General features: G+C 47.7%; 1 protein-coding gene across 2 annotated transcripts in view; it reads left to right on the top strand.

Moving 5' to 3' along the window:
* BTBD16 (BTB domain containing 16) overlaps nt 1-27,409 on the top strand; it is a 66,866-nt gene that overhangs the window by 12,929 nt on the left and 26,528 nt on the right. For both annotated transcript variants that reach the window (XM_030802226.1, XM_030802222.1), the window contains exons 5-10: nt 1,816-1,959; nt 5,610-5,699; nt 6,781-6,895; nt 13,448-13,517; nt 14,675-14,805; nt 22,824-22,943. In XM_030802226.1, the coding sequence (XP_030658086.1) occupies nt 1,816-1,959; nt 5,610-5,699; nt 6,781-6,895; nt 13,448-13,517; nt 14,675-14,805; nt 22,824-22,943 (670 nt within the window). The remainder of the gene's footprint in view (nt 1-1,815; nt 1,960-5,609; nt 5,700-6,780; nt 6,896-13,447; nt 13,518-14,674; nt 14,806-22,823; nt 22,944-27,409) is intronic.

Raw genomic sequence — 27,409 nt, 5'->3', positions numbered from 1 at the left:
TAAAAATACAAAAACTAGCTAGTTATAGTGGCATGCACATGTAATCCCAGCTACTCAGGAGGCTGAGGCAGAAGAATCACTTGAACCCAGGAGGAGGAAGTTTCAGTGAGCCAAGATTGCGCCACTGCACTCCAGCCTGGGTGACAGAGCAAGACTCCATCTCAAAAAAAAAAAAAAAAGTAGTCTTTGTATTGAAAGACTAAACAGAGTGTAGCAAGCATAAAGCAGATGTTCTTTGTCTCTTTGGGCTCTAATCAGTCATGACTTGGACGTTCACAGCTGCACTTGTTCAAGAGGACTTTTCTGAGGCAGGATCAAGAATCAGGATAGGTCCTTTTTTGCTAGAAAAAGGTTCATTGAGCCTCATGAGGAGGCAGCTTCTTAAAGCAGATTTTTTTTTTTTTTTTTGGATAAAGCCTACTGCATGGTGTGACTGCCTGAGATCAGAGCCAGCCTCCTTTCCAAAGAGAGGCTAATAAATTCTTTTCTCACCTTCAACTCTGAACAGGAGAAGTAGTCTGAGACCATCTCCTGGCATGAGAGAAAGAGCTCTGGATTGATTAGTGATGGCTGCCATGTATTAGCCATCCTGAAAGTGGAAATTGACATCCAGTGAGTGAATATGCTGTATCCACAATTCCGCTCCTGCCTATAATCACCCTAATGGGCTGAGACTTTTTCTAACTCAGCATAACCAGACCACCTAAGGCGATGTAATATTTGAGATGCAAACCCCCCTGAACCCCAGCACCAAGCAATATCATAACATTGGTGAATAACAATAATAATAACAGGAAGAAGAATCAGGTACCCAAGGTCACACCATGAAACTAATGGCAAAAATCAAGAAATACGTAGATGGGGCTAGTGGCCCTTCAGGTCCTGTCTGGCACTCAGATTGAGGGTTCTAGGCACCTCTCCTTCCCCCAGCTCTGTACTAACAACACAGGAGCTGAGCCATGCAGAGTCCTCTCCCCATGGCCTCTTGAGCCTCACCTGGCCTGGCATCCTTGGTTTCGCCATCTGCCCTCCTCTATCAAAAAGCCTCTTCTTTTAGTGATCACTGATTTTATCCTCAGGTTAGATGCCCCTGAGGAAAGTCTTCTACAGTTTGCAAAGAGCCTTCTTTATATTGTCAAAGGAGGGTCATGAGAATCCTACCCTCGTTGGTGGGCCTGCTATTGCTTTTCAGATGGGTCATGCTTTGATACTCATAGCCCAGTAGTTCTCAGCAGGGAACTGGGGGGTGATTTGGCTTCACTGCGGACACTTGGCAATGTCTGGAAATATTTTTGGTTGTCACCGCTGGGGAGGGAGTGCTACTGGCATGTAGTAGGTAGATGCCAGGGCTGCTACTGGGCATCCACAGTGCATGGAACAGCACCCCAACAGGCATGTATCTGGCCCAAAATGTTGACAGTGCCGGGGCTGAGAAACACTGTCATAGGGGAAGCCAGAATGAGGCCCCCCAAGAGTGCCCCAGACAATGTCCTTCCACGAAGCTTTTCCTCATTCCCCACATTGGAGGGCAGCACGAGTGCCTCTGAAGTCCTACAGCTGTTAGCTGACAGCTGTCCTGGACACAAGACATGTCCTGGGTGACCCTGTAAGACTGGTTCAGTGTCCCCCTCAAAGCCACTAAGCCCCTGAGGCCCACACTTCACTGCTTCCTTTCTGAGATGCCTGGGGAGGCTGCTTGCCTGCTTCATCTGCTTAATGATTCACCGAGCAAAGGAGTTGGGGGAGAGGAAGCTGATGCATCTTTGGGTGGGGACATTACTGATGTGTTTGCTCAGCATCATTTTCTGTCCTCAGATGTGATTCTCGAGTGCCTGGGCTTCAAATGGGAGCTCCATCAGCCCCAGCTTTTTCAGTCTGAGACCTTGGCCAAGCTCTACCTGAAAGCCCTGACGCAGGGCACCACACACCCACTGAGGGAGCTGGAGGAGCTTCTGCGAGGTACTTCCTCCCTGGCGCCCAGTGCTGGAGCCCCAGTGCCCTCTAGCTTGATGGTCCCAGCGTGGAACATGGTTATCTGTTTTGAGACCACGGTCACTCTAGCCGTCAAGAGCAAGGCTACATGGTGTTATCTCATCCTGTGACAGCCTCGGTTTCCTCAACTGTAAAATGGGGATAATAGTTCTTAGGATGCGGCTTTGAAGAGTAGAGGAGGTACTAGGTGTGAGGTTCTAGAACAAGGCCTGGCACACAGCAAGTACTCAGTACATGCCAGTTATTATCTTTGTAATAAACTGAGTCTTGTCTGGCCAGCCCAGACATAGAGACTCTACCTACTTCTTTGAAAAGAAAAAATGGGTTATGTGGAATTTTCTGAAGAGCTTTCTGGAAGGAAGGTGGAGTTCTCATCTCTGTGGCTTATTTGGCCCTAAGTATGCTAGTTCAAGTCCCACATGTGTGCATCTATTTTGTTGTTGTCTTTGCTTTTCTTGCCTCTTCTCTTCTCGTCTCTCTTGCACCTTATTCCAGAAAGAATGTCGGCCACTTCTTTCTTTGTCTCCTTTTCCAGTCCTGACCGCCCCAGCCTCTTCTCACCTGGTCTCTAAGTCGTCTCCATCTGCACTGCCAGCTGCTGCTTTGGGCTACAGGTTGGCATCCCCTCGGTCTGACTCATAAGCAGGTGCCATGGAAAATTCGAGGCCCCCAAAGCCAGCCAGCATACCAGTCATGATGGACTTTCTATTTCCAAGACATGACAGCAAAGCCCTGTTATTCTAGAGCCAGACAGGCAGCCGGAGCCCCCAGTCACTCCCCCTCCCTGAGCCTGAGCCTGGAGGGAGAGCCCCGCTGCCTTCGGGAATCTGACTCATCCCTTCCCCGCTGTGCAGGCAGTGAGAGCCAGCTGGGCTCCTGCAGAACTGCAGCAAGCTCGGTGCTGGCTCATGAGCCTCTGTGCTCTTCCGAAGACTTTGTCCCAGTGTCTTCAAGAGCCAGACTGGGCTCTTCCATCTCTCCTGTACCCAAGTCAAAACATTCACCAGGCCATCAGTGAAAGGCTCTGGTGAGCCAGACAGTGAGTTCATGGAAAAGCAGGATAATTTGGAAGCGGAAATGGAGTCATTAACATTACGGTCTTTATCATGTCTAGAATGGGTCCCTAAAATGAAAACATTTAGCCCTGCTAAGACAGCCACTCTGATCCAAGCCTCCCTGCTAGAGGCTACGCCCGGCGAGAGACAAGAGGGAAGGTGCAGAGATGAAACCCCAGTGCCCTGGACTGTCACAACTCCAGGGTCTCCTCGCAAGCTCCATGGACCGATCAAGTCCTGGGATTCACGTCTTTCAATAGGAACAGTCACAGTCCTTCGTGTGCCTTTAAAAGCAAATATATCTCACAATGGTGGTTTGCATACCTATCTCACGGTTATCACTTTCGTGTTCTTGAGATCATCTGTGTTGCTATCCTGGAACTTCTGGCCAGACCCTGGAATGCTGGACTCGGCAGAGATGCACAGGCTCTCCAGCTGCTCAATTTCCTTCCATGGAGAGTGGAGGAGCAGCTGTCCTGGAGATGTGTTTATTCTCTAGCGTGGAATCCAAGGAGGAAGTGGCCCACTTACTAAAAACAAACTAACCACCTTGGCTTTGGAGAACTTTGGAGAAGAGTATGAGCAAATTATTGATATCTTATTCAATTTGGGGGTTTTACTCAACCTGGAGGGAATACTGAATTTCTGTCTTTCACTTACTCTGACGTAACTGATTCCCTCCCCCCTCCCTCCCTCTCTTCCTTCTTTTCTTCCTTTCTTCCTATGTGGAATGCTTAGCTTATGCCATGCATTGTGCTAGGAGCTTACCATCTGAGGGGACAGACAAGCCCAAAATGATGGGAAAGCATGACAAATATCGTGACACATTATAATATTAACTGCCACCTCCTGCATGCCTACTGTGTGCCAGGCACTCACATGCATCCTCCCATTTACTCCCTGCCATGGGGTGGATGGCAGGCTGGCGTGAGCAGATGGGAGGACTTGTAGTCATGCTGGAGAAGAATGTGACCCAGAGTGGAACAAGCCTGGTGCTTAGTAGGTTCTCAGTGAGTATTTGCTGAGTGAGAGCCAGCACAGAGCCAGGTGACGGATGACAGCGAGGGGAGCTGGAGGGGAAAGGATCCTTTGCTCTCTCTTTCTTTATAGTTGCACAAGATGATGGACTTTTTTGCTCTGGCTCACATCATTTTTCATTATCTGGAACCTTGAGCTCCCTGGTGATGGAATCCATGTGCTGCATTCATTCAGCTGATATTTACTAGCACCAGCCTGGGGTGGGCCCACGGGGTGGAGCGGCGAGTGAACCACCTCAGCTGAGCTGCTGGGGGGAAAAGCACAACAGGGACACAGAGTAGTAAATAGAAGGTCATGGTCAAGTTAGTCTCTGAAGAAGAATAAAGCCAGTTAGCGGGGGAGTGGGGTGCTACCTTACATTTCGGGTCAGGAAAGGCATCTCTGGGGGAGGGACATGTGAGAAAACCCCTGATGAGGCAGGGAGGGTGGGAGCCCCACACCATCCCGAGGAGCATGCCAGTGGGGGGGGGGCAGGTGGCATGATGGGCAGAGCAGTAGGCAGGGGTTGCAGGCCATGTGGGAATTGGGGCTGCTAGTGGGGCCCTGGCTTTTGTGCCAAGGGTGTGGGGCACCTCTGGAGACCTGAGAGCAGTGCCACTCTGTAACTCACATTCTAGGATGACTGAGTGGATGGCACTGGCTAGCAATGAATTGGGCCACCTTTTCCCTTCCTCCTGGAAATCCTCAGTGACAGGGGTCCCCAGAGTGGAGCTCTCTGGGGCAGAGTGACAATAGCCACCACATAGATACCTCAGTCCCATGTTCACCCTTCAGCAAGTGGCACTCCCACTGCCTGCCTGCACTGCCCCAGGTGCTCGGGGTACAGAAATGACTGAGGTTCACTCTGCCCTTAAACTGCTCAAAGCCTAATAAGAGCAAGGATGGGGGAGGTCATAAATATGTAAAATGCAGCGTGAGCATCAGTTTCCCAGTTTTGACAATGCACAGGGCTATGCAGGATCGTTGGGGGAAGTTAGGCGAGGGACACGTGGGAACTCTGCGCTATTTTTGCAACTTCTTATGAGTCTTAAACTATTTCAAAGTAAATAAGTATTTAAAAATGCATCTATGGGCCGGGCACGGTGGTTCACATTTGTAATCCCAGCACTTTGGGAGGCCGAGGTGGGCAGATCACATGAGGTCAGGAGTTCGAGACCAGCCTGGCCAACATGGTGAAACTCCATTTCTACTAAAAATGTAAAACTAGCCAGGCATGGTGGTGCATGCCTATAATCCCAGGTACTTGGGAGGCTGAGGCAGGAGAATAGCTTGAACCCAGAAGGCAGAGGTTGCAGTGAGCCTAGACAGTGCCACTGCATTCTAGCCTGGGTGACAAGAGTGAAACTCCATCTCACACACAAAAATTAAATTAATTAATTAATTAATTACATCTATGAAACAAAGAAAATATAGTGTGATACATGTCTTGATAGCTCATAGTCATGCCAGAGTGATGGGTGCCTCCCACTGTGTCTTCACCATGGTTATCACATCCATCCATCGTCATCTCATTTCCTTTACTAGCTCAATCACCTAAGAAGACCAAAGAAAAATCTCCTGCAAAGAGGATCATCATTTCCTTGAAGATCAATGACCCACTGGTCACTGAAGTCGGTATGTATATATCCGTCTATATTCTGAGAATGCCATTGAACGAATGGTCCCCCCAGATTTAAAAATGAACAAGCAACAACAAAGCAAAACAAACCAACAGTAGACAGTGTTCAGTGCTTTCCTGTTAAAAAGGCCCAAACATGCAAAGAAAGAAGGGGTGAGAAGGCTAGGGTGACTTGGGGAAATGGAAGAAGGTGGAATACTACTAAAGAGAGGTCCTTGTCATTGAGAAAGGGTGTGAAGGATGCAGAGATCGGGAGAAGATAGCGGCTTTTCAGAGACGGACCCAGCGCAAAAGGAATTGCTGCTTTAGGCTCACACCCACCCAGGGAAGCCATCATGCCCAGCCTTGCTCCCAAATAACACTTTACCTGCCTCTTCCTGCCAAGGCCCACCCCTTACCTCCCCCAACTTGGGCTCACTCTCTCCCCATCCCCTCACAGCCACTCATGGGCAGACTTCTTTGTTTGTGCAACATCCATGATGTCATGTGATGGCACTTGTTTAGAAATCGCTTGGTGAGGAAACTTCAGCACTAGTTAGGCCATTTGTCGCCAGAGGACACTCTGATGGTGAATCAGCCAAGTCCATCTTGCCCATAGCCGAGGCAGTTCAGTTCCTAAACCATCAAATTATTCTGGCTCTTTCCAAGAGTCTTTTACCTTTTTGGAAGTCCCCAGACTCCAAGGAGAATCAGCTGTAAGATACATGTTGTCTCCAGAAAAAAAAAATGCACGACTTGCACACAACATTCTGCATCTATTTGGGCAGTCACATTCCTGCACAGGACACAGACCCCAGGTTAGGAGAGAACCCAAGACGGTCTCACCCCTGAGAACAGGCTTAAAGGAGGATCCTTTCAGCAGAAGCTCAGTTTTCTTTAGCTTCAGCCTCAAATCCTTTGTGAAGGCTGGTAGCACAGACCGTCAGCTTCCAGACAGTGCCTGCATCCAGGTCAGAGATGGCACATTTTCTCTAAGGGCACCTCTGCCTGCCCAGCTGCAGGAGTGAGGGAGGGCGCTGGGTGTTGTCCTGCGTGCAAAGCCCCACACTGACGGCTCTCTTGGCTGTGCCTCCCCAGCCTTCGCCACGGCCCTGAAGAACCTCTACATGAGTGAGGTGGAGATTAACTTGGAAAACGTACTGGGAGTGCTGGCTTCCGCCCACATCCTCCAGTTCAGTGGCCTGTTTCAAAGGTAAGGAAACAAGGCTGACTTCGGGCAGGGCCAGGCCTGGGGGAAATCGGAACGGCAATTCCTGGCCCATTTGGTGGAACATTCCTCTTCACTGGGCTAAGACACCTCGGGTGTCTGTGCCAAGGATGGCCTTGAGCCTGGAAAGGAACTGAGACACTAATTCACACTAACAGGTGAGCCATCTCTCCAGCAACATGCTAGTTCTAACCAAATGATTCTCGACTCACAGGAATGAAATGCAAATGGGAGGATTTCTACCACTGGGAAAGACTTCATGTGTATACACGGTGACTTCCTAGTAGCCCCCAAACCAGGCTTGCTTATCAATTTCACCTCTTTTCATTGTTGGCTAAAAAAAAAACCCAAAAACTCTCTCCTTTAAGTCATACACACACACAGAAGCTGGCCATTGGAGGACAAGCTGACTTTTCCATCACTGTTAGGCCTAAATTTTCCCGCTTATTTGAGATAAAGTCTTGTTTTTGCTTGGAAATAATATTTTTATTGTTATAAATGTTACATACGGTCATTGTAGTTCTTTTGGAAGACAGGAAAATGCAAAGATCAAAGTTAAAATTGCCCTCAAATCCCCCTGCCCATTTTAGGCACAGCCTCTCTTTTGGACATTCAGACCCCTCTGGCCCACCTGGGCTGCCCAGTGGGAGGGTTCATCAGAGTGTGTCGGGGGTGTGGGGAGGAGGTGGTGGGGGACTAGGACACATTCAAAGTGGGTTGGCATTGAATGTGAAAGCTTCCTCATCCTGACGAGGGTTGCGTGGGCTCATGAATGCAGAAATCATGAGCATGAGGGGGTAACAGACATTGCTTGGTGTTTCCGCCTGCATCCAAGCAGCCGAGGAAACGCACCCTGGAGGGGTGAGAGTCAGAACTCCCAGTTTGCATTGGGCTTTTCCTGCAAAGTCAAAAGTAACCTGGGTCCATGCAGGGTCTGTGCTCAGTTCTGCAATAAGGTGCCCCTTAGTTTCTATGTACATTGGCGGTCTCTGACATAAAATGTAACTTGTAACATTTGTCGCATCTACTTCCCAGGACTTTGTTGGGGATTAGGGGATGTCAGCACTTAGGGCTTTGGGATGGAGTGTTTGCCTTTCAGTTCTCAGCTCCTTGCAGGGATGACCTCATTTCATCTTCCCTGCAACCCTAGGAGGTAGAACTATTACTATGCTCATTTTACAGATGAGAAAACTGGGGCTTTGGGGAGTAAGTAACTTGGCCAAGGCCACACAGCTGCCAAGTAGAGAAGCCAGCACTTGAAGGTCAAGGGGCCCCAGAACCTGGACCTCTAACGCTGTACTATTCCACTTCGCTCGGGTGAGGTAGTAATGTTGTCACTTGCTCATTTGTGGTTCTGACTCTCCCTTCAATGGCATCTGGTCAGGAGAGGTTTGCTTAGGGTCACTCACTTGTCAGTTTATTCACTCACACCTACACTCATTCATTCATCTGCCTCAAGGACAATTTCTTGGGCTTCTCTGGGAGGCCAAGGAGACAGTGAGGGACCAGATGGGCAGGATCCCTGCCCTCTCAAGTCTCCTGTCCAACAGTCTCCAAGACACCAGAAGTGAATAAAGGTGGATGGAATGAAGTTTGGGAATTCCTAGCTGGAAAATGTTGTGCTATGTATTATTAAGTTCAAGCAAAATTAGTATCTATAATAAGAAAGAGCATTTCTTAGAATTTCTCCTCCCTTTTTTGTGTGTCCTGTAATATTCCTCCATTCCATTAATGCTTATGAAAGGGTAAGTGAACCAAGTAGAAAAGCATTCACGGGATTCATTTCTCCAGAATATTTTGTTTCACCTCCTGGGCTTTTTGAGGGATGTGTGCCTACTGCATTGATGTCCTGAAGACAGAGGTGGTATCTTGTAGCTTTTTTTTCTAATTCCTGATGCAATTCAGTATAAAGAAGAGGTCAGGGCAGAAGGTGGTCTGCCTGTTTTGTTTACTTCTTAAACCTCAGGCTCGTTATCTGACTGAAGGAAGAAATGAATGAATATACCATCCAAGCCAAGAGAAGACATTAGCTGCTCTGCAGAGGGGAGAGACCGATCTCTCCTGGGGATCTTATAGGTTTCAGTTCATTTTTTGTAGAGTTCACACAGTCAGATTCAACCCCATGAACGTTTTTGAGCTGGTGCCTCATTCTGGGGACTCATGAAATGACTGGGTCCAGGCCTTTGATCTGGAGCATCTGGCAGCCTCGTTGGGAACGCAGGTGCCTGGACCTCTCTGCAGGGGACACACATTGAGGAGGGCCTGGAGTCTTGAAGAGGCACTCCAGTGTGTCAGCATGGTCAGACTGTGGGGTTAGGTAGCCGTGGTGGGAGATGAATAGTTGCAGGCAGAGCCAACTGCTGTAGCGTCTTAGAACCATCTAAGGAATCTGGCCTTGACCCTGAAGGTGGTGGGGTGAAAAGTCCAGGTTTTCTTGAGATTCCCATGTCCCTTCCATTGTATATATCACCCACTGTCAGCCCAGCATAGCCTTGTGATGTATAACTATGAAATCATAACTCCTTTACACAGAGTATTTCTGAGCAGCTATTTCCTGGTGCGGTCCAGGAAGTTATCTCTGACCTGAACACTGGGAGGGTAGCTTCCCTCTTGAAGTGGGGCCTCTGGCCACCTTCTATCTCCAAGCCTCAGCTGCCCTACCTTAGGAGCAGACTGGAAGCCGCACCTAAACTTCAGAACTCTTGCCCTGGCTTATCCAGAGATGAGGCAAGAACGGCAGCTTCTTCATCCTCCTTTCCCCTCCCCCCACCTTGTTTTGAATGCCAGAGCAGGAAGGGCTTTGCAGCTAATGAGCCAAACCTTTCATTCCACTGATGAGCAAACACAGGCTTGCCTGAAGCTGATGGGACCTGCCCAAGATTCTCCAGATAATTGTGGTGGGGCTGGGATTCTAGGTCAGAGGCCAGGGCGGGCCTGCATACAGCTGGGCTGGGTCTTGCCTGCCTTTGAGAGGCTGATGGCGCAGTTGGCAGGGTGTGGCACCATAGGATACATGTGTGTTTGTGTGTCTGTGTAACAGAAGTGCCCCAGGTCACTCTGATAGCATCACAATGTTCAGGTGCTGAATGAGACCTCACAGGTTATCTCAGCTGAGCTCCCAGGCAGTGGGAAATTGCCAGATGACAGCTTAATTCTGAATCACACATACCTGAGGCCTCCCATCTTGAAGGGATGCAGTGTGCACCCAGCTTCCACTGGGTGATGTTCCTTTGACTCTCATGTCAATATCTTCATTGGCACTTGGGCTGGAGTCACAGTGGAGATTATGGCTGTCACATGCATGTACCAGCACATATGTGCATGCATGTGTATGCAAACACACGCTCACACACATACACATGGAGCACCTCCCTGGCTGTCACTTGGGTTCTTCCAGGCTCACAGGGCCAGAGGGGCATTTCCTTGCCTCCATGCAGGGCTGAACTTCCTCTGTGGGCAACTTCCTGGTCCTTTAGAATTTCCGGAAGTGGAAACCTCCCACCTCCCTGAGCCCAGAGGCCAGCCTGGGTGGTTTTCTTTGCTTCCTTTGGTCTGGGAAGTCTGATCATTTCCAGCCCAACCAATGGGTTTGACAGTGAGGAAGGAGAAGCATAAGAGAAGGTGCCAGCCTCCTGGGGCACTCATTTCTCCCCCACGACTCCAAGCCCAGCTAGTGATCCCTGTAGGTTTTGACAGACAAAAGCTGGCACCTAAAGGCTCCTGTGCTCGATGAGGGTGGGGCCCGAGCCTCTTGTTCAGCCTCGTCACAACTCGGGCTTCACCCTCTGCTGAACGGTGAGGCCATGAGCTCCAGGAGGAAGGGGCCTCTACCTGTCCCTGGTGGCATTTCCAGAACCAGCAGCACAGGTCAGCACAAAGCTGGCACTCAGGATGGATTCGTATGGGGAGTGCTGCTTCCCGGCAGTCTGTTGTTTCATGGGAGGTGGAGGGAGGTAAGGAACCAGGCAGAAGAAGGAAGGCATGGAAATCAAAACTAAGGCAGTATGTGGGGAGGAGCAATCAGGGTGGCTCGCAAGAGGAGGTGGTGCTGGTCCTGAGCCTGGAAGAATTACAGCAGTCAAAGGGGGAGAGAGAGCGGACAGGGTGGAGCAGCATCAAACTGGGATGAGCCTGGCCACAAAGACCCAATGCAGCTGCAATGGCCAGAGGTTTGGATGAGCCCAGGTTATGCAGGATCTTGTAGCCACATGAGCAGGTCTTGGTTCAGTCAGCAGAGCGGGGAGCCTGGGCTTGGGACGGGAGAGTGGCAGAGCCTCTGTGGTTTAGGCTCCTGTGTGAAGGATGTGGTATAAATGTGGGAGGCTGCAGGGCAGGGAGGCTGGCTGTTGAGAGGCCATGCAGAGGCTCAGCCGAGAGACCAGGAGGGTCTGAACTAGTCAGGGGAAGTGGGAGCGGGAGGAGGGGCACGCTCAAGAGACAGCCAAGATGCAGGATTGACAGGACTCAGCAGTCTTAGAAGGCAATATGCCCAGGGGATGACAGCAGCGCCTCGTGTTTACTCAGCACAGGTTTCCCCAAGACAACTCCTTCGAATGGGTAGAGTCAGTCTCCCTGTCTGAAGGGCCGATCCTGGCACACAAGGGGGTAGAGTGCCTTGGCCGTGACCAGATTATTTATTCATTTATCATTTCTTACCTTGTTCTAGTAAAGGCTTTGAGTGGCTTCCATGAATACATGAAATAAAGCCACAGAACACCAATTTTTTTTTTTCTTTTTAAGGAGGAAACAAAAAGATGGAGAGGCTACCATTGCATACTAACTCTAATAACCACACTCTTCGTAAGATGGGACATGCATTCAGCTCTGAACTGGCTAGCGGCAGATAAAAAGGGAAACTTGATCAGTAATATTAGATACAAACTAGATAATCATTTAAAAAAACAATTCACTTGGGAGAAGTACAGCTACTATTAGTATGAAAACTGTGGATGTCTTCAGCAGATGACCCCAAGCAACCTAATGGCCAATGTCCTCAATAATATCTGTAGAGTAAATGCAACAATAAATCTTATAATGTTTTTTTCTTGATGTTGGCAAAAGCAGCACACCAAAATGCAGCTCAGTAAAAGCTACTCTCCAGGGATGTGGTTGTTGGTGGTAATGAGAACCCATCTGCCTTCTGGTCTGGCCTTATGGAAGGATACATTTTAGAACAAGTGCAAGGGGTGCTGGATGTCCTTTAAGCCTCTGCCCATGAGCAGTGTGTATCTCAACTGAGTTTAGGACAACCATTGAGTCATAATGAGTTCAAGGTTGTGCTTCCACATGAGATCCCAGTGGCTACTCTCTGGTGCCCTGCTCAATGAAGTGAACATGCGTCAAAGCAATTTTGCTGCAGAGAGGTTAGTATTAGCTGTGAAAGTTCAGTCACTGAAACGTCTGTGACCCTACCTGCCACTTAGCACATCTACCACATTCCATTCACCTCGGCTCATGCCCTTCTTGGAGGGAGGCAAGGAACCATGTAGAAGAAGGAAGTCATGCAAATCAAAGCTAAGGGAGTATGTGGAGAGGAGCAATCAGGGAGACTTCCAAGAGGAGGTGATGCTGGAGCTGAGCCCAGACGAACTACAATAGTCAAAGAGGGAGAGACAGGGGACAGTGTGGAGCAGTGGTAAACTCAACGGCACTGCAGCTATGCCAGCCCTGACATTCCCTCAAAGTGTGGCACCTGCTCCTGCCCCAGGGCCTTTGCACATGCTGTTTCCTCTTCTTGGAATTCTGGTCTTTGAATCCCTGGCCTGGCCAGTTCTTTTTCCTCTTCTTTCAGGTTTTAAGTGCTTCTCTTCTGATTTCTGGTCACTTTTCTGATTTAACCACACTAGGCTGAAGTCTCCATTTTCTGCCTTCCCATCCCACCTTGTTCTTTAACTGTTTAACCCTTAACATGACTGCCAAATGTGGTTATCTGTCTGAAAGTTGACTTAACATGTCACCTCGCTGGCCCAACAGTTTTGTTCTTTGCGCACCAAGGACCTCTCCGGGTGCCTAGCACACGGTGTGTGCTCAGTGAATAGATCCTTCGTGGGGGGGATGAGCCAAATCAACAGGTCCTAGTCATGAGCCACAGAGGCTTCATCTGAAAGCTGCTCTTTGATTCCATTTGTGCACAGAGAGGAATGGGACTTGAGGCCCCTCTGGTGACACCATAAGGGTCTGTACAGGAAGACAGTTCTCAGGCAGGGGAATGACCAGATGGCTGTGTCGGCTAAAATCAAACCTCCACTCAGCACCTGGTGGCACTTCAGCTTTGAGCAATAATCCTTGTTCCCTGCTATAGGGTTACTTTGTTTTCTCCTGAAGGATTTGATCTCTGGCCTCATCTCCCAGCCCAGAGCTATTTCTAACAAGCCATGTTGGTCTTGTCCTCTGGCCAAATGTCCATGGCCCTAAAGCGAGGCTCCCTTCTGTGCAAAAGTCTGCTGCTGTCCTGGAGTTGAATGAGAACCTCTGAGACTTTCCGCTTCTCCAGAAGCAGCTTGGGTTCCTCCAGAAACTGCAGTTCTCTCTCTCCAGGTGCGTGGATGTGATGATAGCCAGACTCATGCCAAGCACCATCAAGAAATTCTACGAGGCCGGCTGCAAGGTGAGAACAACCCAGACAGGGCACATCGCCCTTGGGGGGGTCTTCAGGAGCAGCCCAGATGCTGGGATTTTACCCACCAGGCCTGCTTCCCCCAGAATATCTATTTGAAGTCACCAAATATTTTATTTTGCCACATGAACACATTTGTTTTTTTTTAATCATTTTATTTTTAAAAGGATGTTTTAACACCAAAAAAATAGAAAGACTTTAATCTTAGATGGGGGAAGAAGCAGCATAGCCTTTCTCACCGAAACAACAGAAGACCTTCCAGGACATTCTTGCTGGAGTTGTGAGGTCTAGACTCACCTGGGTCTAATCCGTGTGTCAGGGTTAGGAATAAATGATAGAATCCAACCTCATTCTCAGAGGAGAAAACAGAGCCAAGGAGGGCAGCAACCTGTCCAGGGGAACCAGCTGAGTCCAAACCCCAGGCCTCCTGACTTCAGCTCTCTCTGTATGGCCACCAGTGACCTGGGGGGGGATACCAATCAGCATGCCACAGTTCTCCCATCATCGCGTCCTCCCCTTCGCCCCACTGGTAATTCCAAGGCCACTTGTGGTGGCAACTGCATCCTGGTCAGCATTTCTCAGCAACGCTTGGGCTGCAGAAGGACCCCAGGCCCGGAAGCTATTCGAGGTATACTAAAGCTCTCTCAGGGTCCCTGGTTCTGGGAAGCCTTTTCCACTCTCTCTGCCCTTTAATTCTTGCTTTTTGGGTGTGTTCAAATCATAGCCTCAGAACTCCTGCGAGGTACACCCCTTGGGCCCTCCATGATCAGCCACTGACTTGAGCCAGTGGGGAAGGTCTATGGTCAGGCTGCCTGGGTTTGCATCCGGCTCTGCCACTTACAAGTTGTGTGACCACAGGCAATAGCAGGAACCTGGGAGCGTCAGTTTCCCCACCAGTGACACAGGGATAACAGTGAACCCACCTAATAGGTTTTCAATGAGGATTGATTTAAATCAACTGAGTGCAGCGCCTCGAGCATAGAAAACACTTAGAAAAGGTATCTGCTGTAATTCATGTATTTTGTAGAAAAGGTTTGAGCGCGTCTGCAATGACTCTCCCTCTGAGCACACATGTAGTGTCGTCGCAGGCCAGCAGAGGGTGCCAAGAGCTCAGGACTTCCTTCATCAACTGGCTTTTTTTGTCTTAGTACAAGGAAGAGCAGCTCACCACCGGCTGCGAGAAGTGGCTGGAAATGAACTTGGTTCCTCTAGTGGGGACGCAGATCCACCTCCACAAAATCCCGCAGGACCTGCTGCACAAAGTGCTGAAGTCCCCCAGGTCAGAGCTGGCTCCCAGGGTGCGGCCGCTGAGAGGGGGATGGGAGAAAGTAGGGGCCAGGCTGTGGAGGGAGGTGCTCTGGTGGAGGCTGTACCCCCACCTTAAGCTTCCTGCCCTCCTGGACAGCTGGGCCTTGGCTGGGGCTGGAACTCAGGGTGCTGTGTGTGGGGTTGGGGAGAGGGCTCCCTTCACGCTCTTTCTTGTGGGTAGGGACCCTCTGAGTACCTGCTGTCTCAGGTATTTTCACCTGGGTGCGAAAAATGCAAGACTTAATTACCTAAGTAATTTTTAGAAAAAATCCTGACAACATTAATGCACATTCATTATAGAAAATAAAATCTCTCACCCTAAATCAGCCTACATCTCCGGCTCTGACTCCTCTGCTGAATAACTCTACACCCACGTATCTGATCTCCTGCTTGACCTCTCTGACAATTAAGATTAAAAGCCATCTCTCAGTGCCCCTGCCCTTTCCTGCACCCCAACCCTGCCCCCAGTGTTCCTCCACCATCTGACTAGTGGATCAAGCTAGCACCTTGATAGTCCTGGACGCCACTTTGACCACACCCCAACCCTGAGGTCATTTCTACTTCCAAATCAAGTCCAGCGCTATGGGCCTCGCTCCACAGGTAGCAGCCCCGGCTCAAGATCGGAGGTCCAATGTCTCTTATTTTGGACCAAGGTGACCTCTAACTGTCTTGCTTCTGTTCTGGACCCCCTTCTAATCGCGTCTCTAGCTAACAGCCTTTGCCTCTGGTGACCTGGCTCCTTCAACTCACACAGCATAAGTGCAGCCACGGGGGCCCCCCCTGAAACTTCCCTGATGAACACCTCCCCATACCGGGCCTTGGTTCATGCTCATCCTCCTGCCTGAAATGCCTGTCCCCTGCCAGGCTCCTTCTCCCTTACAGAAATTCATGGAGTTGTTTCCCAATGCCGGGCTTTTTAGGTTATTTCCAATGTTTTATCAACATAAATAGCACAGTGGTGAACATCCTTCAACATTTATCTTCATCTCAGATTCTTTCCCACATTTAATTCCTAGAAATGAAGTTACTAAGTCAAAAGAACTTTCTATTTTGTGTTAGTCTCTTAAACATTTTTATTTGAAAATAATTTCAAACTTAAGAAAAGTTGCAAGAATAATGCATAGAATATATACACTATATAATGCATAGAATATATATTCTATTCTATGCAAAGAATATATACATAGAATATATACACAATAATGCATAGAATATATAGTTACACCTGGTACTGCCAATTACCCTAGAGTTCAATTTCTGCCCTGCTTGCTATATCATCTGCATCTCTGTGTGTATCTACATATACACTTGTTTTTTCTGAACTATTAATATTTTGGGGTAATTTGCATTTATTAAGTTCCTTTACTCCACATGCTTCAGTGTTTATTTCCTAAGAAAAAGAATTTTTGAAAAATATAACTGTAGTGAAGTTATCAACTTCAAGAAATTTACATTGATGTAATACTTTGATGTCATTTGCCCAATACTGCCTTTTATAGCATTTTTTTTCTTTCTTCAGTGCTGTTTAGGACCACTTAGTTGTCATATCTCTTTAGGATTCTATTTAAAAGGATCTTGGTGCCCATTTCCAAGTTACAAAAATTTTATTACCTCTGAGCAAATTTCAAAAATGAAAACTAAATTCTGCTGAAAATCCTAGTAGAATATTAGAAAATGAGTGTTTACTCATGTGTATGTGTGGAACGTGTTCTGATTTCAGAAATTAGATTTGGAAAGATTTATCCTACTGTTGATTTGAATTGGCTACGTAGCATGCAATGCCCTCACATTTACAGAGATGCGAGGCAGGTAGAACAGAGTTCCGGGACAGGCGGAAGGAGACCATATTCTCTAGGAAGCCTCCAGGAGTCCCAGCCTCACGCCAGCCCAGGGCACTGGCTCACTCCTAAAGTCATTCCGTGGTGTTCTCTGCTTTTCCCCACTCAGGCGCTCCCCCACTCCCCAGCGGAGCAAAGGTTGCGCAATTGTTGAAGAAAAGATAAACATGGCATCCCTTAGACTTTTCATAACATTGTCCCTCCCTTGGAAAGGCTGAGCTGTCACACCCTGGCAGCATTAACCAAGAAAGGAGAAAAAAATGTCTGACCACAACCAGAAGGTTAGTGGTGGGATAAGCCTGACAAACGTACACTGGGCAGAAAAAGAGGTCAAGAGCATGACATGTCAAGTGTCTAGACTCACCAGCTTGGCAGACATGACTGATGTGGAAAATGGGTCCTGCTCCTCCGGCCCCTCCCCAGGAGCTGTCTGCACAGACAGTCCAGGGCTATCACTGAAGGGGAGAAGAGCCCTGTGTGGCTTCAGGCATGTCATCAGCCACGTGCCCAGGCTGACCACTCCCCAGGCTCTGCTCACGTCTTCTGAGGTTGATCTCCAGTGGCTGCCTTTGTTAAAGCTTGAGGGAGGTGGGAGACAGGGTTCAGGAAGAGGGGGGCTTGTTAGAAGTTTCACCGGCAAGGGCTTCTCATATTAGGGTGCTTGTGAGTTTCAGGCTGCTGGCCGGTGGATTTGGCACCATGGCCCACAGCTGTTTCAGAATGCACCTTTCTCGAGCTAACATTTTGGTGTGTGCTGTGTGCTATGTGTACTGTCCCTTTCTATCCCCACCACCCCATGTGGTGGGCACAGTTATTATCCCTGATGGCTAATGATGGGCAGGGCAGGGCCTCCACTGGCTCCAAAGTCCACGTCTTGCCCTGTATGCTGCACCCCTCGTCGTTGGTCATGGAGGCCAAGGCTACCAGCAACTAAAAGGACATAGCGAGAAGTGAGTGGTCCCAAGGAGCCACGTAGCCCCAGAGCGGGATATGTGGAAATGCAGACTCCAAGGTCAGGGGTGGAGTGGCCCTTGGCCTGACTTATCTGCCCCTCCAGCTGTGGGGCCAGTCCCCTATTTGTGGTCACAGGTGTTTGGAACAACGTCCATTTCTTAGCAGATGCTGCAGCTTCTGGGCCATTCGGCCGTCTCCATCTGAAGTCCGTCGAGCTCATCTTCCTTCAGGTTTTGCTTTCCATTTTGTAAACCATCTGGGGTAAAATATGCAACAGTTTTCCTGACCTCCTGGGCCTCCGGTTTTAATTTATTTGCCTGGCATTTGGTTTCCAGTTAATTTTCTTCTTATAGGTCACTGTTGGGTTACCCTGTTCTACTAACTCTAATATTAAGAAACTTTCATTCCAAGTTCTGTTTTTCTGGAAGCCAAGTTCCTCACGGACTTAGGAGGATGGAGACCTCAGAGCACTGTCTAGCTCCCATCTCAACGAAAGACTACCTGGCGACCAGGGGCACTGTATCCCTATGTTTCCAATTCTCTCTGACTGCCCACCTATAACCTGAGAAGTCTCGAGGTCTCAGGAATTCCCTGAGAAGAGCTATGCATGTCCTCCTCGTTGCATCTGTCCCACGCTTTGCTCTCCAGCATGGGACAAGGTTCCCATGGGTGTCTGGGACACCCCTGGGCACCCATCTCAAATATAATAGTGCCTAATCCAATGCTTCTTTGGCTAATACTAACAATACCCACCAATTATTCAGCACTATACAGTTGTTGTTGTATACAGAATACTCTGAGTGAGTTATCCAGACTGATTCCTATAGCAGCCTAATGATGTGGATACTGTTATTGGCATTTCTTGCCTGTGGAATAGAGATGATAGGAAATGACGGAATCAGCTGAAGGTCTCCTCATGCAACATGAGAGGTGGGATTTGAACCCACGTCTGAGTGGCCTAAAGCTTGTGGTCATTACCAGCTCACTGATGTGCTCTGCATGAGGCCTTCTTTTTCCTTATTGATGGTCAAGAACAATAAGAATATTGATATTATTTTTACTGTTAAAAAAAGTATATCTCCTTGTAGTTTCTGAAAAAAAAAGTATAAAGGTAGAATTATAATACAAAACACAATTGTACTCATCTCCCCAAATGAACGAATATTAATATTTTGTCTTAAATTGAGAAATCAAACATTTCCAATGAAGCAGAAGTCGCCTATGTTCCCCTCCCAGTCCCATTCGCTTCCTCATTTCTGCCTCCTTCCCCTCCTAAAGACAACTAAACCACTGTTAGAAACTTGTGCAGGTTTAATCTATGTAATTTTACTCTTACCACACGAATAATACTGCTTTAAAAGATTTAAACTTGAATACATGTTCTCATCGTGATTGTAACGTTCTGCAACTTATTCACTTACATCGTGTGCTGTGTTCTCTCCATGTTGATATTTGTATATCTAATGAGCATTTACAATTTTAATTGTAAAGGGTTCTATTGAGTGAATGCACAATGATCTCTTTTCACTGCCTTCCTAATGGCCTTTTGTTTTGTTTTGTTTGTTTGTTTGCTGTGACAAGCGATGGAGCAGTGGGCATCCTTGTTCATATCTTACTCACATGGTCATGGCTTTCTCTATGGCCTACATACAAAAGAGGGCTTTTATTGTTTATATATAATTTTCTCAGTAAAAACTAGAGGACAGTGTCTTATGAAAAGCACTTTTTCCCCTAAAGAACAATTACCATTTACATTCCAATGGCTGCTAGCGAGTGCCAGTAAACACACATGGTACAGCCCATAGAGGGAGGTTCAAGTTCCTGTGAGTTCTGTCTTGATTGAGGCCATCAGAGCTCTTAGGTGAATGAAAAGGTGTATAAATGTCTTTGGTGTGGTTATCTGTTGCAGAAACGAATACTTTCAGGTCTGATATTGACCTAAAGACAGAGGAATTTAATAATTATTCTTCATAAATAATAGAACCAGGATTCTGATTCGTGGAGCTTCCAAGGACTCCCCCATGTTGCTGCTAGCCCCTCTTTAGTAAGACCTCAAAGGACATTCTGGGCTTGAGGACCTCAGGTGTGGAGTCTACACTGGAAGTCACGCCACTTCACCAGCCCAACTGACAAAGTTCTTCACAGGGACATGATACCAAGTGGCTCTGAGGAGAGTCTTCCTTTCCGGCCTCGCAACGATTGTCAGATGGTGACAAACTTGGTCCTGTCTGGCCAGAGTCAAAGTCCATGCATTTGTAGGTGGCCTGAAAACCAAAGGAGAGGAAAGAGACAGTTTTACTCTGTTCAGAAATAGCATGAGAGGTGGGTGACATTTTCATTGTCCTTTAGAGTCACAGTTTGTCTTTCGTGCCACCCACCATAACCACATACAGTGGTTGAATGTGGAAATGGTGATGTATTTTAAGGCCGGGGTGCTGTGTCCATGGTCAGAGACTGAAAATGTCAACAGGTTTAAGAAATGTTGAAATGGCTCCATAGATAACCATCAGAGGCTACTAGAGAAGGGGGCTGGGAGATAGCCACACTTACAGAGCTGACATTACAGAGTAGCAGCTATTCTTTTTTTTTTTTTTTTTTTTTTGAGACGGAGTCTCCCTATGTCGCCCAGGCTGGAATGCAGTGGCGTGATGTCTGCTCACCACAAGCTCTGCCTCCCAGGTTCATGCCATTCTCCTGCCTCAGCCTCCCGAGTAGCTGGGACTACAGGCGCCTGCCACCACGCCAGGCTAATTTTTTGTATTTTTAGTAGAGACGGGGTTTCATCGTGTTAGCCAAGATGGTCTTGATCTCCTGACCTCGTGATCCGCCCGCCTCGGCCTCCCAAAGTGCTGGGATTACAGGCATGAGCCACTGCGCCCGGCCAGCAGCTATTCTTTGGCAATGCCCATTTATGGAGGAGAGGCCTCATGCTGCAGCAGGGACTGCACGGGCTCTGGAGCTAGGACCTGACCCTGCCACGTATCCATAAGAGCTTCCATCCGCTGAGCATGTCATGATGTGCCAGGCACTGTACTAAGCACTTTGTATGTGTGCAGTCAGTAGAATGATGGCCCCACAGATGTCCACATCCCACTGGCTGGAACCTGTGAATATGTTAGGTTGTATGGCAAAGGAAACTAAGGTCACTAATCAGCTGATTCTTTTCTTTCTTTCCAACTTTTATTTTAGGTTCAGGGGTACATGTGCAGGTTGTTACATGAGTAAATTGCATGTCACAGGGATTTGGTGTACAGATAATTTTGTCACCCAGGTGATCAGTATAATATCCTTGATATAGTTTGGATGTGTGTCTCCACCAAATCTCATGTTGAATTGTAATCCCCAGTGTTAGAGATGGGACCTGGTGAGAGGTGATTGGATCATGGGGGTGGATTTCTCACTAATGGCTTAACACCATCCTCTTGGTGCTGTCCTCCTGATAGTGAGTGAGTTCTCTTGAGATCTGGTCATTTCAAACGGTGTGGCACCTCCTGCCTTGCTCTCTCCTGCTCTTGCTCTGGCTGTGTGGCATCCTCCTCCCCCTTTACCTTTTGCCAAGATTGTAGTTTCCTGAGGCCTCTCCAGAAGCCAAGCAGATGCCAGCATCATGCTGCCTGTACAGCCCATGGAAATGTGAGCCAAGTAAACCTCTTTTCTTTACAAATTACCCAGTCTCAGATATTTCTCTGTAGCAATTCAAGAACAGAACAGTACAACCCTATACATAGGTTTTCAATCCTCGCCCTTTTCCTACCCACCACCATCAAGTAGGCCCTGTGTCTATTGTTCCCTTAATGGTGTCCATGTGTACTCAATGTTTAAGCTCCCACTGATAAGTGAGAACTTGCAGTATTTAGTTTTCTATTCCTGTGTCAATTTGCTTAGGGTAATGGCCTCCAGCTCTACCCATGTTGCTGCAAAGGACATTCCTTTGCTCTTTTTTATGGCTGTATAGTATTTTATGGTGTATATGTACCATGGTTTCTTTACCCAGTCCACCATTGATGGGCACCTAGGTTGATTCCGTGTCTTTGCTATTGTGAATAGTGTCCGCTGGCTTATGGGAGCTTATTCTGGATGACCTGGGTGGGCCCATGGTGATCACAAGGACCTTATAAATGTGAAGAGGGAAGCCAAAGAGTCAGAACCATAGAGAGATTTGAAGATGCTGAACTGCTGACTTGAAGACTGAGAAAAGGGCCATAAGCAAAGGAATGTGGGTGGCTTCTAGGTGCTGGAAAAGGCAAGGAAACAATTCTCCCTTGAGCCTCTAGAGGGAACACAGCCCTGCTGACAACTTGATCTTACCTTGTTTGGTACTTCTGACCTCCAGAATGATAAGAAAATAAATTCGTGTTGTTTTGAACCACTTGGTTTGTGACAATTTGTTATCGGAGTGATAGGAAACTCATACACTCACCTCATCCACTCTGCACCACTCTCCTCTGAGCAGCTGCTGTGATCACACTTTCACAGATGAGGACATTGCAGCTGCGGGGCAGTTAAGCAACTCACAGGAGGTTCCACAGCCAGTCTGGTGAGGAACTGAGATTCTAACCTGCCCTGTACCCAGGTCTGAGCCCAGAATTGTATGACCTTGGATACGTTATTCAGGTTTCAGCCCTCAATCATGGCTAGAACTAAGGTGAAGTGAGTGAGGCACCTTGGTGCGAAATTTAAGGGAGCACCAAAAAAACTTAGTCATCAAGATGCAGTATATTTTACTGTAATATATCAGAATTAAAATTGATGCCAAAAAATGCCATAATGAACAAAATACTAAAATTTTAAATAAACATATGGTTAATCTCAGTTTCTACATCTATAAAAGTAAGGGCTATGTCCTAACTTCGCAGGATGGTTGTGTGGAATTAAATGAAAAAACCTACAGAAAACATCTTGGGAACACCCGGCACATAGTAAGAGCTCATTAAATGATGATCATTGTTTTGCAGGGCACAGAGGGTGGGTGAAAACATAGGCCCCAGTGTCAGGCTGCTGAGCTTCAAATCCTAGCTCCGCCATTTCCCAGTTGAGTGGCCTTGAGTAAGCCGTTTACCTGCTTGATGTCTGAGGCTACCTTCAGACTCAAAGGTGGTGTCACCTCATTCCCAAACTCATTCTAACCAGTTTTTTACAAGCAGCATGATTTTGTGCTATTTCTAAAATTTCTTCTCAATCTTTTTATTTTGGCCAGGTTGTTTACCTTTAGTGAATTCCATCTTCTGAAAACAATGCTTTTGTGGGTCTTCTTGCAACTAAACTACAAGATTCAGGCAATTCCGACTTATGAAACCGTGATGACATTTTTTAAGAGGTAATATAACTTAGTGTTGATTGATGAAATACACAAATACTGAAATGTACAAACACTGCTCATAATATCACGGGGGAAAACCATCAGTGATATAATTTTTCATAGCATCATTCAGAGGGCAGTTTTTTTTTTTAATAGGGCCTAAGATTATAGGATGCTTTCAAACCACCAAATTACCTGGAAAAGTAAACAACATGTAGGTGTTGTACTATGAGATAATCAGGTGCTTCTGGGAACTTGCTGGGTCCAGTAACAGGCATGATGCAAAAGGTACTCCTCTGTTCAGGAAAATGACCACACTACCCTGACCTTTAAAATTTCATTAAAAAAAAATCAGCTTTCTTAGGTTGAATAAAACTCACTTTTTCTGTGGAAGTAACTGGTGGCATTACCTTGTTAGGTTTATGTTTCTGGTCCCCACAGCCTCAGGAATGAGGGCTTCCAAGCGTGACGAGGCGAGTTTAAGGAAGTGGAAATAAAGATGCTTCATTTCTTTTGCATGTGTGAGTTTAGCAGATAAACACATCTTCACGTAGTGACCTGTTTAAGCCAAGTTTCATTTGCATTGTTTTGAAGCATGTAATTCATTTCTGGAACAGAACATCTGTGCACTGCGTTAAGTAAAGAGCCCACTTTTTTCTCTGTCTTGTTATTTGAGGAAAGCAGTATTCAGTGTCGGAATTATATGTACTTTGTTTAGTTTCCATATAATTTGCTTTGAACCCAAATGTTTTACCCGCCCTCCCCCACTCTTTTAATAGCCTATGAGACACTTTTTCCAATGAGTCATGCACACCAGAAGGAATTGCTGTTTGGCTCCAGGTCAGCTCTCCTACTGGAAACGTCTTAGCACTGGGAGATAGGAAAAAGAGCTAGAATGTGGTGATTCATTAGAGCTGTGTTTTTAAGATGGAAGAAGCAAGTGAGGAGAAGGGAGTTCAGGTGTGGGCCCCCTGCCAAAGTTGCTGTTTCCGAGGCCTTCGCTTGCACTCCTGAGCCAGAGACGCCACAGCTCTTCCCCGGAGTGGCAGGCACAGGGGTGTTTCTCACCACCACAGCTTTTCCATTTTCCTTTCGAATCTACATTGATTTGTCCCAGACCTCACATCGCCATGCATTTCCCCAAGCCCCCTGATCCTGTATAATTTTCTTCGTTGGAAACCATTTGCTTCTTTCCAAGTCATGTCATTGCCCCGACCTAGGCAGTGATGACAAATCTTTCAACAGGGGCCAGAGTCCTCTCAGTGTAGAGTGGGGTGGCTCCAGACAGCCAGAGTCTGCTGTGTCCCTTCCCCAACCTCCCTCCTTCCCTGCTCGGCCCTCCCCTCCCTCCAGCAAGCTTTAGGTCAGACTGGGAGAAAAGATGGGAAAGGGTGGGGCTTGGATGCTCTCCCCTGCACACTGTCCAGGCCCACTCTGTCAGCACGGAGGACTCTGTGGCCCGCTTTTAACACCGTGGATGCTTCTCCTCCTGCCCAGCTCAGCTGCTCCAGAGTGCTAGCACCTCGCAGTTGTGTCTTTGTCATTGGCCTCCATCTCCCAAATGCATCTCCTGAGCCCCGGGCTCCTTCACCTGGGGGTCTGCTCTGGCTACTCCTGCTTCCCCCAGTCCCTGCCTGCTCTGCCTCCTCTCAGTCTATCCGTGATGGGGGCCTTCCACCAGAGCTGCTCTGCTCAGCCCCTGATGAACTCCTCAGTTCATGTATATGTCCTGCCCCTCCCAGGGACATCATAAGCAGCTTCAACAAAGGGCTTATGATCCTTTCTCTTGCCCCAACTTGCCTGGCACCTTGCTGGACTGTGAGTCTCCATCAGACTTTTTTTTCTCTTTTTTTGAGATAGGGTCTTGCTCTGTCATCCAGGTTGGAGTACAGTGGCGTGATCATAGCTCACTGCAGCCTCAGACTCCTAGGTTCAAGTGATCCTGTCGCCTCAGCCTCCTGAGTAGCTGGGACTACAAGAGCATGTCACCACATCTGGCTAATTTTTAAAATTATTATTATTATTATTATTATTATTTTGAGACAGAGTCTTGCTCTGTCGCCAGGCTGGAGTGCAGTAGAGCGATCTCAGCTCACTGCAACCTCCGCCTCCCAGGTTCAAGCAATTCTCCTGCCTCAGCCTCCTGAGTAGCTGGGACTACAGGCAAGCGCCACCACGCCCAGCTAATTTTTGTACTTTTAATAGAGATGGGGTTTCAACATGTTGGCCAGATTGGTCTCGATCTGTTGACCTCGTGATCTGCCCGCTTCGGCCTCCCAAAGTGCTGGGATTACAGGCGTGAGCCACCGCGCCCAGCCTAAAATTATTATCTGTAGAAACAGGGCCACTCTATTGCCCAGGCTGATCTCAAACTCCTGGTCTCAAGTGATCCTCCCACTTGGCCTCCCAAAGCACAGGGATAACAAGCAGGAGCCACTGTGCTGAGTACATCCTTTTTTTTTTTTTTTTTTTTTTCTTCTGAGGCGGGATTTCACTCTGTCACCCAGGCTGGAGTGCAATGGCACGATCTCGGCTTGCTGCAACCTCTGCCTCCCGGGTTCAAGCAATTCTAGTGCCTCAGCCTCCCACGTAGCTGGGACTACAGGCACGTGCCACCACACCCAACTAATTTTTGTATTTTTAGTAGGGGCGGGGTTTGACCATGTTGGCCAGGCTGGTCTCAAACTCCTGGCCTCAAGTGATCCTCCCACCTCGGCGTCCCAAAGCACTGGCATTGCAGGTGTGAGCCACCATGCTGGGTCTGTGTAGCTCAGTTCTTCTCACAGAAGTGGGTCTTAAATGCTGATGGAAAATTCAGAGAACGCCATGCGTGTGGCAACTTGAAATCATAGAGATAGCAGACACATTTCCGTTTCAATTGATGGGTGGTGCCCGTTGAGTGCACTAGCCCAAGAAGGATTCTCAGCTTTTCTCTAGGCTCTGAGAAGAAGAATGTCGCAGTAGATTAGTGGTGTCTATCCTGGCTGCAGGAGCCAGGCTTGGTGGCGCCCCGGCTCCATGTTTGCCATCCCCTGCCGAGGATCCCCAGGGCTGACCAACAACAGTGCGGGGGCTTTGTAGCTGCTGGTCTAGCGGGGCTGGTGGCCGGAGGGCTCCAGCTGCCCCGAGGCACCTCTGCTCCCTGTGGAGGTGGAGGGAGACTGCAGGGAGTCACGGACAGCCTGGGCCAGCATTGTGTCACCAGGGGAGTTGAGCTACAAAGTTCAAAGGGGCAAAGGGAGCAGCTAATCAAGGAAGCTCCAGTGGTCGCAGACAGGGATGTGCCAGGAGCATTTCAAAGTGAGACAGAGGAGCAGACCCCCGGGGAGACAGTAAACAGGCAGAGGAGCAGACCCTGGGGAAGACAGTAAACAGGCTCAGAAATGAGAAGAGAGGGAGCTATTTGGCCCAATTTTAAAAATTGCAAATATTGATAAAATAATTTCAATGACAGAGCAATCTACTTCCCGGGGAGGGGGACATGTTGAGGCCGTCACATTATGGAAACTGACAAGTTGGAACTGCACTTTCCTAACATGTCAGTAGTGGGACAAGCTGAACAAATATTAGCTCACCCGGACCTTGACCCTACCAGGAAAGAAGCTGAGCAGCAACTGCGGGCATGGCCTTGGCTGGCCCAGAATCTGGAAAGGAGGGTCGAGAGCCATTAACTGAGTACAATGAGTCAGACGCCCCTTTCCTCATCTGTCTCAGCAGTGTCCGGAAGACAGGAGGGAATGTAGTTGAATAACTGACTTCTCCAGCAACAACTATACCCAAAAATAAAGACATACGTCCAAGCCATTTCTACTCTCCCATTTTCTTTTGTTCATTAATTTTTTTTTCAATCTTTCATTCATTCAACAAATATTTTTTGAACCTGTGCTATGTGCCTCAGACACTGACATAATGTTGAAGGGGCAGTTTCTTTGCCTAGCCAGATGTTTAGAAACAACTTCAAGTTTATTTTTGTTGCTATCCAAGAACATCAATGTAAGAAGGAAACATAAACACACACACACGGTCATGTGTGGCTTGCAAACATGTACAAACACACACCTATATGCACATAAACGCACACACGACTACACACATCTAAAGCATACACACACACACACACACACACACACACACACCCCTCTACACTCTACAGCTTGTTTTCCTGGCAATAGCTAGTTGAGAAAAACAAATAGGCTGTCCCGAATTAAATTTAACATCTCCTTGTAGGAAAAACAAAAAATGTAAGCAAAGCTGTTGCCTTCATCCATGAAGGAAAAGTCATCATTTCATTCCACTTGGTAGTCTGAGAAGTTCAGGAAAGCTGTAAAAACTTGTAATTGGAGAAAGGGCAGAAGCAGGCAAATTTTCAACTTTTTAAAAGAACATTTTAAAGTCAAGGCATAAAATACAGAAAAGCGCATGAACCTTAAATGAAGAGCTCAATGAATTTCCACAAAGTGAACACACCTGTGTAACCAGCACCC

This window comes from Nomascus leucogenys, chromosome 3 (assembly GCF_006542625.1).
Source record: "Nomascus leucogenys isolate Asia chromosome 3, Asia_NLE_v1, whole genome shotgun sequence".
NCBI lineage: Eukaryota > Metazoa > Chordata > Mammalia > Primates > Hylobatidae > Nomascus > Nomascus leucogenys.
Note: the sequence above shows the minus strand (reverse complement) of the source record. Positions and strands in the feature narration are given on the sequence as shown.